The sequence below is a fragment of the Anopheles stephensi genome, chromosome 2 (genome assembly GCF_013141755.1).
Source record: "Anopheles stephensi strain Indian chromosome 2, UCI_ANSTEP_V1.0, whole genome shotgun sequence".
NCBI classification, from domain to species: domain Eukaryota; kingdom Metazoa; phylum Arthropoda; class Insecta; order Diptera; family Culicidae; genus Anopheles; species Anopheles stephensi.
The window spans coordinates 46,815,790-46,833,150 of NC_050202.1; the positions used below are offsets into that span (position 1 = coordinate 46,815,790).

The 17,361-nt window shown below is 43.9% G+C and overlaps 1 protein-coding gene across 4 annotated transcripts in view; it reads left to right on the forward strand.

Annotated features, from left to right (window-relative positions):
* LOC118506988 (flocculation protein FLO11) overlaps positions 1-17,361 on the forward strand; it is a 44,329-nt gene that overhangs the window by 1,211 nt on the left and 25,757 nt on the right. For 2 of the 4 annotated variants that reach the window (XM_036044860.1, XM_036044862.1), the window contains exon 2: positions 4,208-4,569. In XM_036044860.1, the coding sequence (XP_035900753.1) occupies positions 4,480-4,569 (90 nt within the window). In that variant the 5' untranslated portion in view covers positions 4,208-4,479. Of the gene's footprint in view, positions 1-4,053; positions 4,101-4,207; positions 4,570-17,361 lie in introns of those variants that run through there. The other 2 variants (XM_036044863.1, XM_036044861.1) reach the window with 2 other exon arrangements.

Sequence of the window (17,361 nt, forward strand, 5' to 3'; positions counted from 1 at the left end):
CATCAAATCTTTACGCCTTTTTTGCATACCGACGACGGATGGGTAGCAATCGAATGGCATTATTTCCGATTCACTCATCTCAAGTTCCGGATAATGATAATCCTGTGTGATGAATGAAGGTCCGATGCGTAATGAACGTGGCGCAGTTAATCATTCTTATCGCCGGAGCAAACCAACAACCAAACATGCGTGCGTGCCAAAAGTAAAAGTCACCACCGACCGAACACACCCTTTTGTGAGTGGTGTGATTTTTGGGGTTTGGTTTTATTGGGTGACCTTGTTCCATCGAACAGTTGCCATTAAGTTGGTATCGGGATAATTGTTAAATATTGCTCGAAATGGAACACACATGGAACATGCCGACAATATGGGAGGAGCATTGCGTGTAAAAAGTAAACATCGGTAAAATAAATACAGACAAACAGTAAGTGCAACTGGCAATTATGCAATTTGGGTTGCCGGTTATGTAACTCGATTGCCCTCTGGGAACGCGAGCAGAGCATTGAAAGGATAAGAGTAGTGAGGGTTTAACAATTTGCTGTAATATCATGCTTTATTGAACAAAAGATGCTATTAAAATAGCTATTTGGGGTTACTTTCAACATTGTTGTCATTAGTTGAGCAATTGGCAAGATAAGACTTGATCGAGCTCATCAATCTCTGGTTGATCCTTTGCTGTTCGATCGTACACCAGTTTTTATCGTTAGAAAGCTTCTCGGCCTAGGGATCTAATGCGAGCTTCCCGGGGGTAGATATCCAAACTAACTAACGAGGACTGACTATCCAAATACGTGGAATCCAGAAATGGCTGACATAAGAGGTCATTAGGCCAAGAAATAGCCGAAGAAGAGAGCTTCCCATGATGATCCAAGAATTTTCTTATCATTTCTGGACACTGCTTAAGATGACGTTGAAAAGCATACAGATGTCTCTTTTAAAGCATCAATATTTTGAAATGTTGTCCAAAAAGAGTTCCAGAAGAAGAGTGTCCAGTTCTAATGTACTGGAACATTTCTAGATCATCCTGGAAACACATGGTGGAAGCTAGTCGAATGCCGCAATGAGAATGCTATTGACAAACGCCACGAAGTGAGTACTTGATCACACGTGAAAGATCTCAAGCATGTTCGATGACTCGCGTTAGCTAGACTCTTATTCCAAGCGAAGCAACAAAAAAAAAAAACTGTGACAAAAGCGCAACCTTCAATCCGTAAACAGAAGCTACAGCTGCGAGCGTGTCTTTTTTTTCACCGAGTTCACCAGAAGGATCAGCTCTCCTTCGCTTCCTTAAAGAGGGTACCAAATTGTAACAAGCCGTTGGTTAATGGATTCATCACTCTTCACGGATTTATTGGCGAAGGTTCGCGGGGAGGCTTGCGTACTTTGCGATGTGTTCGATGTGTCCTTCCATCAATAAAAAAGCCACCATCGCGCGATCATCATCAGACGTCGCTCGTTGACATCTATTGCTTGTGCCAAGTGTCGCATGTAGCTGACAAAAACCGTTCCACTGCAGAATGCACAATGTCGCGCGGAGAGTATTTTTAGCCAACCTGATTTGTGCTTCTTGTGTGTGCTAATTATAAGCTTTTAACGGCGAAGGCAATTTTGTGTGCAAAATTGGTGGCGCATCAATGATGGAACACACAACATTCAGCAAATGACAGCCCTCGGTAATAGAGGGGAAAAGTATTGGTAGAAAGCATCGACCACGCTAACACAGAGCGCGAATGATCTGCATACCGCGGACAAAGAAATAATTCCGTTAATTGAACTAACATTACCACATCAAGCATCAACCAAGGTAACCTTGAAAAGTCCGCACTCCGATCCGATCCGATCATCCGATTACCAACCGCGGTTACCACATATTCACACACCGCAGCCTTTTTATCGCACAATCTCGGCAGATTGGTCGAGGCATACGGTAAGCGTCACTTGAAGCGTGTAAAGAGCAACCGCTTATTGCTCGTTTATTGAAGATGTCATTTAGTTTTGTTCGCTACTGGAACCAAACACAGCAAGGTGAAAGTAAAACCTCGTTAAACGGCCGCTTCTATTCTCTTGCGCTCAATGAGATCTGATCAGACACATTAGCTGAAAGGGAAGTTCTTTGTGCATGAACACATTTGCATGCATGTCTCATTAGCAGATTACTAGCTTCAGATCCGGTGTTCATATGGTTTATTTGATTACTTGTACTTTCAACGCTTCCATCCGTGAACTTCAAACTAAGGTGCTGAGGTTGGCTGTCAATGCTCCTACTCAGAAAGGCACCCTTGGAACCATCATTGAATCCTTCTCGAACGGTCTCTCTCGCGCACCCGCGCAACAGGTAGTCGCAGATTCAGCCAGCTCGTTAAGAAAATTGAAATCAATTAAAAACTAATGATAGCTGCATGATGATAGTTGCGTGGGATCATAAGTAGAAGGAAATCGTTAAGCTCACAGAACACAGGCTACCCAGAGTTCCTGCCGACCTCCAGAGCCAACCAAATGTCAACGATACTCGTTTTCGGTACTTCTGTGCTTGTGGCTTCCGTGTGAAGGTCTGTGCCGCAGTCGAGCCGCAAGGGTGGATGTTATCGCGGTAGTAGCATCTGCCGTGAGTTCGCTAGGGCCATCCACTAATTCCATCCATTGAAAGCTATCTGATTTCATAGCACCCTTTGCTTGCAAGGGCTTGCTTTCGGTTGCACTGCCGCGGCGGAGCATCTGCAGACTCGGAGCAGCCTGGTGGTTAGCTGAAGATTAATTATCGCGCAATGCGTGCGGTATGGACGATCGTCGTACAAACATCGATCTAGCGGGCAGCAATTGTTTTGCTGAGGTGGAGATGTATCTTTGCGGTTACGCACCGTTTGCCAGAGCGCCACCTTTCGTCATGCCCTTGCCTGCTGCTGATGTGATGGCTGATGTCCTTCAGGGGGACCCGGGGCACACTACAAGCGTATGATGAGCCATTTCGAGATTGGGAGGATTGTGTTGCGCCGAAGAAGTACATCCAAAAATTTCCAAATCGTCGTTGTTTTGTTTCTTCTTGGCTCTACGCATGACGGGCGGCAGCATCGCTAGCCTCGCAGGCTATTTATCGGTACGCAAATAGCCGTTTAAAGATAGTTTAAACCTGTTGGTGAAACTTGGAGTAGAGAGCGTGTGGGCAGAGAGTCGCCGTTTCGTCTCCACAGCACCACGCACCAATGTAGGGTGCCCTTGGATTTAATTTCCGTGCGTGCGAAGACTGATACAGTTGTGAAATGGATGGAATGGTCCCAGTGAGGTAGGAATATGTGATAGATAGAAAAAAAAGTAATATTCGTTTACATTGCCTGGATGGATTGTTTGTCTCCATAAAGGGGCAAGGTTGTTATGTTGCAAAGTAAGCACGAAATGAAGGAAACTCCATCTAATCCGTTTAGGGAAACTTGCTTCTGCTCTTTGCCCGACACCCGCCACACCTTAATCGGCTTTGCGCGAGTAATTGAGTGATTCCAGCAAACCTCGGAAGGTAACCGACGATGTGATAATCCTTTAAGAACAGGTTATTAAATAAGATTCGTTTGTTGTCTTCCACAACCCGAGAAGGAAGCAGTCCGGATGAATGGGACACGGGCCGAAAAAACCACAAAAACCAACTCCGATCATATTTTCCCGTTCCGATCAGAAAAAAATGTAGAAGCCCGCTACTATCATTATCCTTCACTTCGGTCGGCTGATTGCGTAAACTGGGGATGGATGGAGCTAGCAGAAGCGGCACTTAGCCACTGTTAATCCTCCGCGAACAACCAACTCTCCGAGGTTTACTGCCCACTAAATACTATGATTTGTGGCGATGAAACCGACCGGAGGCTTCCCTTTTTTGCTCATTGTTGGGTGCACGTTACGATGATGATGATCCGGTTGATCTTGCCACTTGGCAGTACGACTGCTTCACATCCCCGCACACAGTGTGACCTTCGCGTAGTCGCAAATAATAGCGAGAGAGCTAGTGTAGCAAAAAAAAAAAAAACAGAGAAGAAGATAGTGAACTGATCGGAGCGATCGCGATTGAGCTCTCACGCACAATCACGATCGCACGATGCGTAGCACAGCGTCGGTCGGTAAATGTCAGCCGTGGTGTAATCGCGCCAGCTGGAAAAGGATCCTTTTCTGGGGGGTTGTTCTGTGTTACAGGGTTCTGCATTAATTCTTTCCCCATCTAACGCAGGGAAGCTACTGGCACATCCGGCACATCGACCACGTCCACAAATCAGCGCTCGTGACAACGTGACAACATTCCGCGTGCAGCGTGATGACAGTGAGGTGCAGAAATTCTAAAGTTCTGAAACTTTGAAGTTGACCTGAATCAGTGAATCAGTTGTGCTAGAGTGTTACAGTTTTGGATATCGATTCAGTGCGGTTTTTGGTGTGAGATTGTGCCCTATCAATAGCAGTGCTTAACAGTGCCAGTGCGTGTGAGAAGATCCTTGGCCCTAGAAGATGGGAACGCAACACCGATTGCGTACCGTTGCGTCCTTCGTCGTGCTGACATTTCTGGGACTTGGTTTGGCGCAGGATGACTTGTCACAGGTATGTTACCGGGGGGTCGGGGATTTCCCGCCACCAGAAATGGTTGGTTGGTTTTGCGTTTTCTAGCCGTGCTACTTTACGAAACGGATTCGGTGACATTTCGCATCGAGCGAGCCTTTAAACCGGACCACTTTCTCAATCGCGCTCCAATACTGGTGATGATTCAATGTAAGCCAAAAGCGTTCGCGCGAGTAGAGCACCGTAACCAAAGTCACGGGGCTAAGGGTTCAGAAACAGTTCAGGAGAGGAAATGTCAGTGGTAGAATAATTTATGCCCCACGTTGGTTTTGTGCCCTTGTGTCGCTGCATTTCGCATTCCTAACGTCAACCGCGTAGAATATCGCAGAGGGCGAAAGTCGCCGGGACGCAGGTTTGCAAGTACGCAACGCCGTATTGTGCAGGCGGTATCGGCGTTCGCATCTTTGAATGTCAGATCGGAAATCAATCGCTATTGAGAGGTGGCTGGGCGCAGCATAAATTATGCTTACCGGTGCGGCGGTGGCGATTGCATAATGGGTCGATCGTTTGATCGATTGATCGACGGTATAAGGTGCTAGGTAGCCGCGTTTTGGGAGACACGAGTTGCGATTGCGGTTTGCCCTGTTGAAGGTTGACAGTGGTGGGACGTGATTGTCACCTTGCGGCTTCTACTTCTACCACTACTACTACTACTATTGCAACTGCACTTATGATTAGCTGATCAAGGTCGGCAGGGTGCGAAAAGTCATCACCTTGTCACTGTTAACTGCCGATCTGTCGGGTGAACAATGAGATGCGGTAACGAAGCGCGATGCAATTAACTCCTACGGTTTAATTCACTTGAAAGTGCATCCTCTACTTTGTGTGTCAATAAACTGCTGTCGGTAATGTCCAATAACCTGACAGAAACTCATCATTTTTCCCTAACCTTCGCTAAGATGCGTCTGGTGAGCGCAACAGTAAAAGTTATTTGGGACAGACAACCTATCAACGAACACGCGATCGATTTAGACTAACGCATCATGAATATTCAAACCCAGTGCCAAGCCTAACAGAGATCGGATTTTTAACATTTTATGATGATACCGATAATGATGATGCTCGTACTCGTTAACGCCCTTGATTGCACCATCTCGTTGATTAGTCGATTGGTCAGCATCACAATCATTTCTCAAAAGCACCCGGCATTTCGATAACTCTTAACGGTTTTATCGACTTCGAGGCACGAGGCGTGCTGCGTACGTGCCACAACTTACACACCCATACGCATCATCGCATCGTATCGGGCACGCACAATCAAGGAAAAGCCTGGACACGCACGCATCTTGAAAATCAGGTTTGGTTTTTGTGGCACGGTCCGACCGATCGAGTCCCTGACCTGATCTTGTGAATGAATTGCACCAGCGCATAACCCCAAGCACCAGCGACACCCAGTGCAACATACTGTCCGTGTCCCGAATTCGTTGCCTTTCTTCTTCATCTTCTGCATGCTTCAACCGATGACACCGGCTGTGTCGCATGGGAGACCTTTCAAGACCTTTCTTTCTTTTTGCCCTCCGAGCGATGAGGGTTGCTGAGAGTCCAAACTACGGACCCCTCAGGGCGGGTGTAACAGATCTATCTCCGAATGCAGTTTGCCCCGGGATGAAACCGGTTGCCGCGCTGACCAATGTCAACCGAATGGGCGATCGCTGATCAACCCGGTTGAACCGAACCGATTGTTGACTGGCAAAAGACTCCTAGAGTGCTGTGCGCGAGACTCGCCAAAGGGTGAAGCACCACAATCAACGACTTTTGCGCCTTTTGAAAATGTTTTTTGCGTCAAACGAATGGAATGTGATTCATGGATAAGAGACACATTGGGCAAGAGACATTACCGTCCTAGTCATGGGATTTTCTCTCCCTATCCGTGGGGTTGGTAGAATCGCGTAGTTTATGAGGTGATTTCCCTCGCATCATAGCTTGCCGACTATGATCATTATGACCATCGTTCGATGAATCATTGTCCGATCATATCCCGAGGCTGAAGATTGGCCATCCATTTCTTCATGAAAATCAAGGCCATATCAGATCCAACAGCTCATGATTCATACGACTACATTTTTAAAGCTTTTCCAATGACTTTTATCTCTCTGGAAGCATCGAACGATCCCACCCAAAGAGTTTACGAGGTGACAACGAAGTTCAGCTGCTAACAGATGGATTCCAACACGTTGAAACGGCCATTTTATCATCGCGTTAAAGTACGGGAACTTGTTTACGTTAATGTTTGAGATAAATTTAAACTAGCGTCGTAAAGTGACATCAAACGGTAGAGAAGGTATGGTATGAGCTTAGTGCCATCCAACGCAAGGTCAGAAGATCAGCCATGTGTTAGACCAGCGGACCCAAGGGCTCCGGACATCTTTTCTCGTGTGAGTGTGCATACACGGTATGGCACGGTTGGTCGCCATTCCATTTTCGGACTCGATCCCGACACATACGTGGGCTTATGCCTTGGACCAGACACCTCCGCCGGTTCTCGTGAGTAAAGGCGCCACTATCGCCGAGTCTCACCAGTTTGACCATGTCCGGGACGCGACTGCATCTACGACGACATACGGAGCATTTGCGCTTATGGCGCATGTGACTCACCTCCGCCAAGAACAATTTTCCACGGAACAATCAAATGGACAAATGGGTTTTCTGCCCATTCTTTGGCAGTCTGTCTCGATATTGCCGTGTGCGCGTCGTGGGTGTTAAAATGGTGGAAAAATTAATCTATTCCAAACAGGGGGTTATTTCTCGGCGTCGGTGGAACTAAATGAGTTCATTTACACGCCGAGATTGAGGTGGCGTTAAACAAACAAGAGCGAGTGAGCGAGATGGAGCATAAATGCAGTCAGTGTTTTCGATACACAAAACCCCCGAACAGTGCAGCAGCAGGGACAGTTGAATTCTTTTACATAAGACGGCGTGTGAATTGCGTGGCATGTCGAATTGCGTGCGTTATTGTGTGCTGTGTGTGTGTGTGTGCTTGCTGCCCAAAACGTGACACTCCGTAACGCCTTCGGACATGGGTTGTGGTCTGGTACACCTTTTTTTTTGGGTGGGTAAGCTAACGATGAGAAAATTATGATCGGCCAGCGAAAGTGAGTGTTTGCGTGACCGGGCGTAAAATGGTTGCAGCCGGGACGGGGGGATGCAATTTCACTAATCGGATCAATGAACTGTGCAGTTTATTTGGCATGTTAATCACTGCAAATTATGGGTTTGTGGTGTGTGCTATTGTTCTTAGAGTTTCCATTTCTTGACGAAAAACGTCGCGACAAAGGTTTGAGTGTACAACCATCTGATGAATTTAAATCAATGATGAACTGTACAAAATAACTCGCTATTATAGTGTAATCAATATAGCTTATCCTTGAGTATTAAATTTGCATTGTCTACTAAACTTGTTTATACCACGTAGCCAGAGAGTTCAATCCTAACTACGGGGACACATCCCTGACGGGATCTGATGGACAGTACTGTCATGTAAAAGACTGACGTCGGTATTATTTTGGTCACTCATTAATAGAATAGCATCGACACAATCGAACTTTATAGGTGCTATTTAATTAATTTCAAACTGCATAGATTAAGTGATGGATTGAAAAAATCTTCAACTGCCAATTAAAATAAAAAAGGTTAAGATAACGAAGATGGTTAAATTTTGATCGAATCCCACATTCTAGAGGCATTCTTCCAAAAAAAACTTCTCGGGCCGCAAGTAAGCTTGTACTTTTTTATTGTCTAGAAATTGAATGTTTGGCTTTTCGCAGTTCTTAATGGGCCTTGAAGAACAGTTGCTGCTGCGTCTTAGCTACAAATTGATTAAACATGGACCTCCAAAAGTCATTCGCCCAACGAAATCTATCGACCATTACTGAGGCCAGTCGAGAGTCTGTTTTGGAGTGATGACGCAAACACTATCGAGTAGATTTTTTTTCGCAAGCACCGTCAGTCCGTTATTCTAAGAGATTGTCACAGTAACTTAGTTTAGACTCACATATAGATAGCGGCATTAAAAGAGTTTAGACATATACTCTGATACCTGTAAATACGAGAGTCACAACGATAAAGTTATCAGACAATGAAATCTAAGATTCTTTAATTTCAAGTTCCCGTCTGCTCTATCCATATCTGCTCCAAATCAACTGTAAATACTTTAATATCTTGTGTGTGCATAAAAGGCATGATATAAAATATCACGAGTGGTAAGGTGGTTCGATAGGGCTCAGGGAGATTGAGAGAAATATCTTGAAAATCCACCAGCATTAAGAGCAAATAATTTCAAATATTTCCACACATTGATTACTAGTGTTCAGCCTGTTCATATATTCACGTTTATAAAATTCTTGAACTCCTCTCACTTCGTTATAAATGCGTTAATTTAAAAAATATATGAGAATTAAGTACTCTTAAGTCTTCAGATCTTCAAGATCTTAATGTCCTAATAAGAGAGCTAATGTATTTACCAAGTCATTAACCTAAGAGCAAACAGAGTCTTCTCGATGTGCAGCGAAGGCACTTCTAAAGCTGCATCGTGAGATGTTTGTTTAAAAGAACAATGTAGCTCGTTGCAATGACGGCAGAAAGCGTATATTGACCCAGACCACCCGTTCTAGGGTGTAATGGACTTGTCTGCTGTCTTCAAGATATTTGCTATGTGTTTCAAGTTTAAAATAAATAACTTACGGACAGTTTCTTGGACAGTGGAGGTTGTGGATTAATTTTACCTTCTCAATAAACTTCTTTTGGCTTGAACAATCTCATATTAGGTCATTCTTGCCAATTCTGGCCTTCTAAGACTTATTGATCATACGTAGTTGAATAGCCAGTACTCACTACGGAAGGACGATTCGGATGGGGTTTGAGCCCCGGTTCTGTCGTATAAAGACCGACCGGTGACCGTCATTGTCACCTCTACGACCACCCAATATTTTTTTGATTGTTTATTTATAGAGGGGGTTGGGTTTCTGAGACCTCATTCGCCTCTTAAATGTCCAATGAAACGTCACATGAGTCTCAATAAAACGTAAACTTAATATAGCGATAGAAATGTGCATAATGTTACGAGTAAATTATAAAATTGAGTTGCTTCAACTACTTTACGTAATATGAACAATTTTGATTTTAATTTTCGTAAATATGTAACACCCACGGTAGCAATCTTACATTTATAGTTATTTTAAAATATTTTTCTCACGTTCAACAATAATCCCCCCGAAACAACGGTTCAACCAAACGCACCGAGCAGGACAAAAACCGTCCGGGAATGGAGGAAACAACTTTTGAGCACGCTTTCAATCAACCCAATCAAATCGAAAACTCTCCAATTGAATCCGAGGCCTGCCCATGCCCGGTTGAAAGACATCGAGCACCGGGCGATCGTCGTTGGTGGTACACCCGAGCTACCTAAAGTGGCATTTAATAGCACTAGGCTTCTGCCAGCCTGGACCCAGCTCCATCCGGCTGCCTGACCGGTGTGATCGTGCCCAAAAGGGTGGCAGGGGGGGGGGGGGGGGTTGAGCGAAAAGCCCAAAAGCTCTCCTCCCTCATGATGCCGAACAGTGGTTGGAAGGGCTGTTGCTGCGGGCTCATCGATAAAGGCTGGCGATCAAGATCGAAGTGGATACTATCGGGCGCATCATTTTATGCAACCACTGGTGGGTCTTCTTTATTTTCTTCTTTTTTGGTTTGGGGGTAGCATAACACCATCGCACTCAAGCGGGCGATTTTGCGTGTGGTGAATGTGCCACGAAGAAGGAAGCCACTCGTTAAAGGCCAGGATGGAGCTGTTTGGTAAATTACGATCTCACGATCTAATCCAGTAGCTGTGGGTACGGTTTACAGAGGAATGGGGTGTGTGTACCAACAAGAAACACATTGGTATAACAATATTTTCCTAAATTGTTCATTTTGAAATTAAAGAAAGCATCTAACGAGCTCTCCGGGCTTATAAGATCGTTTTGAAGATTAATCAAACAAACCCTACACAGGCGTGTGTTGTGCCTTGCCAGTGCGAATCTCGCGCGCGCGCGCCGGTCGTGCGTAGACAGCGACACATTGCAATGAACTCGAAGCGCAAAAGTTCGCGATCTTGCTTTGTGATAGTGCGGATAGACACGTTACACGATTTGTGCAAATTGACTGATTTTGACATGATCCCTGTCGGTGTGGTGTGTGAGCAGCGCGATCGATCGGACAGCTGAATAAAGTCATTATTGTGCCGGTGCTTGACGGGAAGGTCTGCCCCCGTGATCATCTCAGGGCTTCAGGGATCAGGCGCTTCAATGAAGCAAATTTTGCTTATCATTCAAGCATCGCTCAGCCTGGTGCTTTCTACTGGGGATGAAATGGGGAGGTATCGGAATAAAATTTCTATCAGTTTTTGACACATCCGAAAGGAGTGTCCTCTCACGTTGCATGAACTATTGAAGGGCTGCGCTTGAGCGCTTTATGGATGCTGCTAGTTGAATAATCGTTGCATTTTCAATTGAACATCTTCCACCGACGCCGGTCGGTTGGTTGAATGGTGAGTTTTCAAATCACTGAACCACTATCGCACACGCCGATCGTTTACGCCGTGAGAACCGAATGGAAATTAGCTTTTAATTAGTGAGATCAATCTGAGGCTCTCGATTGCACGCTTATCGCCCGGTGTAAAGTAACAGCATCCACTAGCAGCAAATGCTTTGCAGTGTTTACAGAACAGGTTTGAAGAATGCACCGAACAGGTTACGGCGTACCAGGAAATTATTATCACACCGGCACCCCATCGGCACGCAAAGCGTCACAAAACTTTGGCGTACAGATTGTCGGTTCTCTCCCTAGAATTGAGATTAGTATCTACGTGGATTAGTGCATAAAATGGCCGGAAAACGGAACCAAGCATCCGTTTCGTGGATCTTCAGATGCTGTCAGTTGATGTGGTGAAGATGCATTCTTTAGCAGGTTCATTAGAGAGAATTTCAAACAACATTGGAAGCTAGTGCAATGTGAAATCAATGAACTGTCTTGACTTTAGAGAAAACTAGATTTGGTACATTGAGCCTACAGCAGTTTGTTCAATGTGAAATTAACCATTTGTCTAGACTATAGACTTACACCAATTGGTGTATTGGGGCTACAAGCATGTATGATGCTGCCACCATTGTCATAAGAATCTTAAATCTCATGTGTCATATTTAAAATTATGTCTTTATTATCTTTGTCGAAAATTTTCATGGGGAAAATAGTTTCAAGTTTTAAGCGAAAAAATCATTATTTGCTGGGAGCATTACTTCGATTCCGTGTGAAGCAGTTCAGCATGAAAATGCGGTAGGGACCTATTTTTTGTTGTACTTGGAATATATAAGTGATGTAACGTATTATATGAGATTTTACTTCAAAATGTATCCAAGCCACTTTAGCACCTAGAGAAAGTATTCTGAATTTACCTCTAGAATGTAACGCATTAGAAAGTAACGCCCTTCCTTAGAGGACATATTGGCGATGACCAAAAGAAATGCTGTTCACTAATTGAAGACGACCTTCAGAAATTCTACAATTATACCTTCAAGGACTCAGAGATAGTTATAAGAGGTTCGAATAGATCAAAAGCGCCGACGTTGGTGATGGAATGCCCTCCAAAAAGCCGACAATCATTATAGGCGAGAAAAGGGAGAGGCATTGCTGCACGAGATTCAGCAGGCTTGCTGCAAACTGCACTTGCTGTATACGCTTCGGCTAAAAGCATTGGATTTTCATCTGAAAACGAAGAATAATGGAATCCGTGGAAATTGAAGGCAAGAGACATCAAAAGACGTTACTGCATGTCCAATACATTTCTCAGAACAGACGTCAAAAGGGCGACGTATTCTACGAACTTTCTTCAAATGCACTATGGGCTTCAAATGCTTCTAATGAGAAAAGGATGTAGCATGCGCTGAAAAAACTTATTAATAAAAATTATTTAGCATTTTTTCACGATAAAATCTCAAAGTTTGGGAATAAGGCTTAAAGCTAAAAGCCAGAACTTTTCATTTTCTGACATTCGTAGAACATTGATATGCTCATAAAAATGGCAAGAATTTCGAGCAGCCCTTCCATTATACATAAACAACGCAAAATTGGTTAACATTCGATTGGCCTAGTTCCGCTACGTTTCGGAGCTGTACAGGAAAACTGAAACACACAAAAACCCCACCAATGAACCAAAGCCCAAACGAAGGGCTAATATGATAAGTAATTTTCAGTTGCTCCCATCCAACCCCATTATTATCGGTCCAGTTTCGTCAGCTCCCTTCCAGCGAACCGCTTTTTGTTTTCGTCAACTACACGGAACAGTAACAACTGTCTGCTTCTGCTTCTGCGCTGTCACCCGAACCACCCACACCAACACGGCCATTATCGTCGAGCGATTACAAGTGAGCCGACCACGCTGAACCGCTTCCCACCGAGTAACCCGTGTAAAGTGTGTGATTTGTCTAATTCACAGGTTCACGAGATTGTGAGCAGAGTAAAACTGCATCGCGGCGCGAAAGGAGAAGCGAAGCGAAAAAGTCTCAGCCTCGCGCAATCGGATGGAAACGATCACTAGTCGCTCGCAGCACCGGGAAAACAACAATGCACTTTAGCTGTTTTTTTGTTGCTGTTGTTGTGGTGGTAGTTTGCACGGCTTTGCACGTGTGTGCCAATCGGTCATCCCCATTCCGAGCGGTTGACCCAGGCACGATCGTGAAATAATGGCGCGAAAAATTTGTTTTTCTCTCTCTCTTACTCTCTTGGCCCTTTTTTTCAAACGGATAAAGAGGAAAAATGGAGGAGCATTGGACTAAATGACCCGGTCAGGCACAAAAGGTGTTGATCGCGGAAGGGCAAAGAAAACGTTTTGTTTTAACGAAGAGGGCCTCAAAATCCACCCTTCAACTACCCTCGGAGCTGATAGCAGAAGTGGTAGACGAGTTGAGTAGAGCAGAAGCAGAGTAGCTCCATTTGTCGAAATGGAATGAAATGGGACGGAAAGGAAAGGCGAAGCAAAAACAATTGAAAACAACTTTTTGATCTTCATTACGCTCTTTAGCGGCATCTTAACTTCTCAAGATGCATAGCAGCAGTGGTAGCACCAGTAGCATAGTAGACAGTTGGCTTTTCGAACAGCTTTCGTGATCGATGATGTAAACGAGTCAAAAGGGTTAAAATCCGATGGCTGTTTTGGCTGAAACAAAACCTCTTCTAGCGGGTTACGGGATGAGCAGAGTTAAAATGAACGAAAAACTTCCATGGTTAGTGAGTGGCAGTGGTTTTTTGGACGAAGAAAACGATCATCTAACTATTGATTATGATGCTTTTGTTTTCAGGCTATTTGCAATCGATTTTTTTATCAGTTTGAAAGTTTTTGTTATTTTTTTTGCAAATTTTTATAATTTATTTTTGAAGTTTTGTGTTCGGTGTCTTAAAAATGCGATGCGTAAAACGCATATTTTGCTATCGTTAAAAACCTAGCAAAATTTCATCGCCCGTTGAACAATCGATACGACTGTCGGAAAACATAAAGACAACAACTTGAACGATACTATTGATGAAGGGTTTTCGTAAAAATTCAGAGTATGATCTCAAATCGAATTCAGACCGTTCCTTCGTAGTGAGGACTGATTATCAAAAACTACGTTGTACGAATAAATCCTATAAGTCAGAAATGGTAGACATGACATAAGAGGTCGTTAAACCATGAAGAATGATAAAACAAGTCGTCATAAGCGTTGTTTTAAGAACTCATAGGGATTAAAGGAGTTATACGGGATTTTGTGGAAATAATTGACAAGTTCATAGAGATAGAGATACATTAAGGATGTCAGATTCATTTGATACAACTGGCTTGATGGTACCGTGCGTTTCCGTTAGACAGCGCAACTAGCTCCAAAAGGTATAAATAGAGGAGCAAAGGGTCGAAACGACCAGTAGAAAAAAGCTCGGAAACGATTAATGAACGGCAATTAATTAGAACCCTTATTTCAATTACATAGGTGTTAACATTGTGCCCTGCATCCCTCTAGAAAAACACGCTGAAAGAGCCAGTATTACAATTGAATATAATCCTGGTGATACTGGATCCTGGAGTCTGGTAGAATTAACTGTTTTAACGTTTGCATGTTCGTTTTTACTAACTTTTAGACGTTCGAAATAGCGACTGGTAATGCTAGAATCACTTTGTGATGGCTACTCTGGTATGTGAACTTCATTGCCCAGTTTTTGGCTCAAGTTTTTGGGATATGTATGTCTGTGCGATCCTCAACTAGCACATCTTTCGTTTTGTATGGGTCTTCTTCAAGCGGTCGTCAACTTTTCAGCGTCTTCGACTGTCCAGGGACTTCCCTTTACGATAACTGACTCCATCGTAGGAGTAACCGTTCGTAAGCGGAAGATCACTTCAGTTACAAAGTTTGCGACAGTAGATCAGCATCTTCAGATTCAGTTTCCGAATTACCTAAAGGCCTCTGTTGCCATTTTCCATTATTTCGCCTTAAGAAGGATTACTAGGAACGATGATAGCCCTATTTTTTATATTCAAGTGGAACGTCCAGACCATATTTCTGTTTCACCCCTCCCTAAATCAACCCAATTTTTTTCTAAATAATATTCATATAACAATTATGATAATACAGCTTCTTGAACGGCTTGATTTATGACTTTGGGGACAGATCAAAATCAAGCATCAATTCATGCTATTCCTTGGGACGATTAATTGATGGAAAATCATCCAATACCAAGGAGTCCCACTTGGGCTATGAGCTAATTCAACAGTGTTATAATTTTGCATTTTTCTACTTGGATTTATATATTTAAAACGACCATTAATATCTTCCGCTGCCCTTTTTCATTGCACTTTGGATTGCACTTTCGTTTGGCACACTTTCAGAGCATAACTAGCGATTTTCGGTGCAGAAAGTACGTCCATTTTGCACCGTAACACTTAATTAGGTTCATTCATAATGAAGCGATGACGGTGCGTAAATTGGTCAAAGCTAGTTTTCTCCTTACGTACGCCATCCTTTTACTACCGATATGTATTTATCAGCTGTACGGAACACTGCATAACATCGAGCAAGGGGGAAAAAAGAGATAATCCAACCATCTAGCTTAGAAGCAAATCCACGAAACCGTGTCTTGATTTCTTCATCACACAGCGAGCTTGAAATCGCTTCCTGGAATCGGACCACCTCCCGTGGATCATCTTCAGTGCTTTCTTTACGGTCCGAAAAAGGTTTCGTTTTTGCTGCAAAATCCCAGCGCTAAAACAAAACTATAGAAACCCAAAAAAAATTATCGCCAACATCACTAATCCCACGTAGAAACAAAAAGCAGATAAACCACAGCGTCCCAGTTGTTACGTTGCCTTGCCCGAATCGTAATTTTACATATATTAATAATCATCGTGTATGTGCGTGCGTGTGTTTGGGGGGTTTTTTCCTCCTAGTGTAAACTATCTTTTTCGATCGGTAAATCTTTTGCTGGCTAGCGCGAATTACGTGCACGGTCACAGGGGTTCGCGCACGATGCTAATGTCCGAGATGCTCCGTTTTGGGGGGAGTCTGATGATGATGTTTGATCGCTGGCCGTTTGAGTTTGTGTGTGCACCAACCAAACCGAACGCCACCTGGTCTGGTCGAACACATCTGGAAGAAAGAAAAACGCCAACGATCGATCCGAATCCGTGTGTGTGTGTGTGTCTGTTTGGTTGGCGGTGAGGCGTAAGAGAATGTCAAAAGTCAGACAAGCATTAACCCATCGCAGTAAGGCAGCATAATCATGGCAGTATGGAGGCGTTTCGCGTGATCTATGCGTCTGCTTCATTTGTGCCCATCATGAGGCGTGTGTGATCCGTCCGTTGGACTAGCCAAAGCCTTTTGCAGATGAATTGTATAAATAGCTCAATTTTGGAACGCATCACAGATTAGTGTCCTGATCGTGTCACCAACCAATCAGAGACCGGGGGTTAATTTTTCTGCATGTACGCCACACCGAAATGCCGGCCGGTTTTTGTGGCCAGCTCGCCAGCGAAAGTTTCGTTCGGACGATTACGCTGTAACGCTTGCTATATGTCAGCCGGGAATTAAGCACGTGCAGGGGAACGTGCTTGATTTTGGGTAACCTTTTCCCTTCTGCGTGTGCTAGACTTTGCCGACCCGGCCAAGTCATAAGTCATTTGTCACGATCGTAACCAATTCCTTCGGACCTGAGTGATTTGATTACCAGAAGCCATCGGAAAGGTGTAAAGTTGGACAGGGACAAAGAAAACAGGGAGGGAATTGAACCTTGACTTGGGGTTGAGCAATGTGCGCTTTGTGCAAGATTTGCTTTGACTGATATCTCTGACAAATAGTTAAATTGAGGGAAAATATTTTTATTCGCGATCTTTTTTATGCAACGATAAGTATAAAGATCTCCATAAACTGAGTGAAAGCGCTATTTACAGTTTTAAAGAAGTCATAAAAATTAGGAATCGCTCACGATGGGGTTTTTTTTTGTCGTAAAATTAGTGATGCTTATTTTTATCGTCTTTTCACGAATTCTGCCATCACTCGCAATCGACTAGCTGTGTGAGGTCACCAAAGTGCACACAACCGACAGCGACAGATACCAGCAATCGAAATTGTCCTTATCTTCGCGTGTCGTCTGCCAAAAACGGTCGTGGCAGCTAACATCTTGTTCGTGATGCAGCCGTTAAATATCATGAATTCAGGCTTCCTGCCCGATCGATCGTAGGTCTTAATTGTGTTGCATTGTACGGTGCCTCCGTAAGCTTTG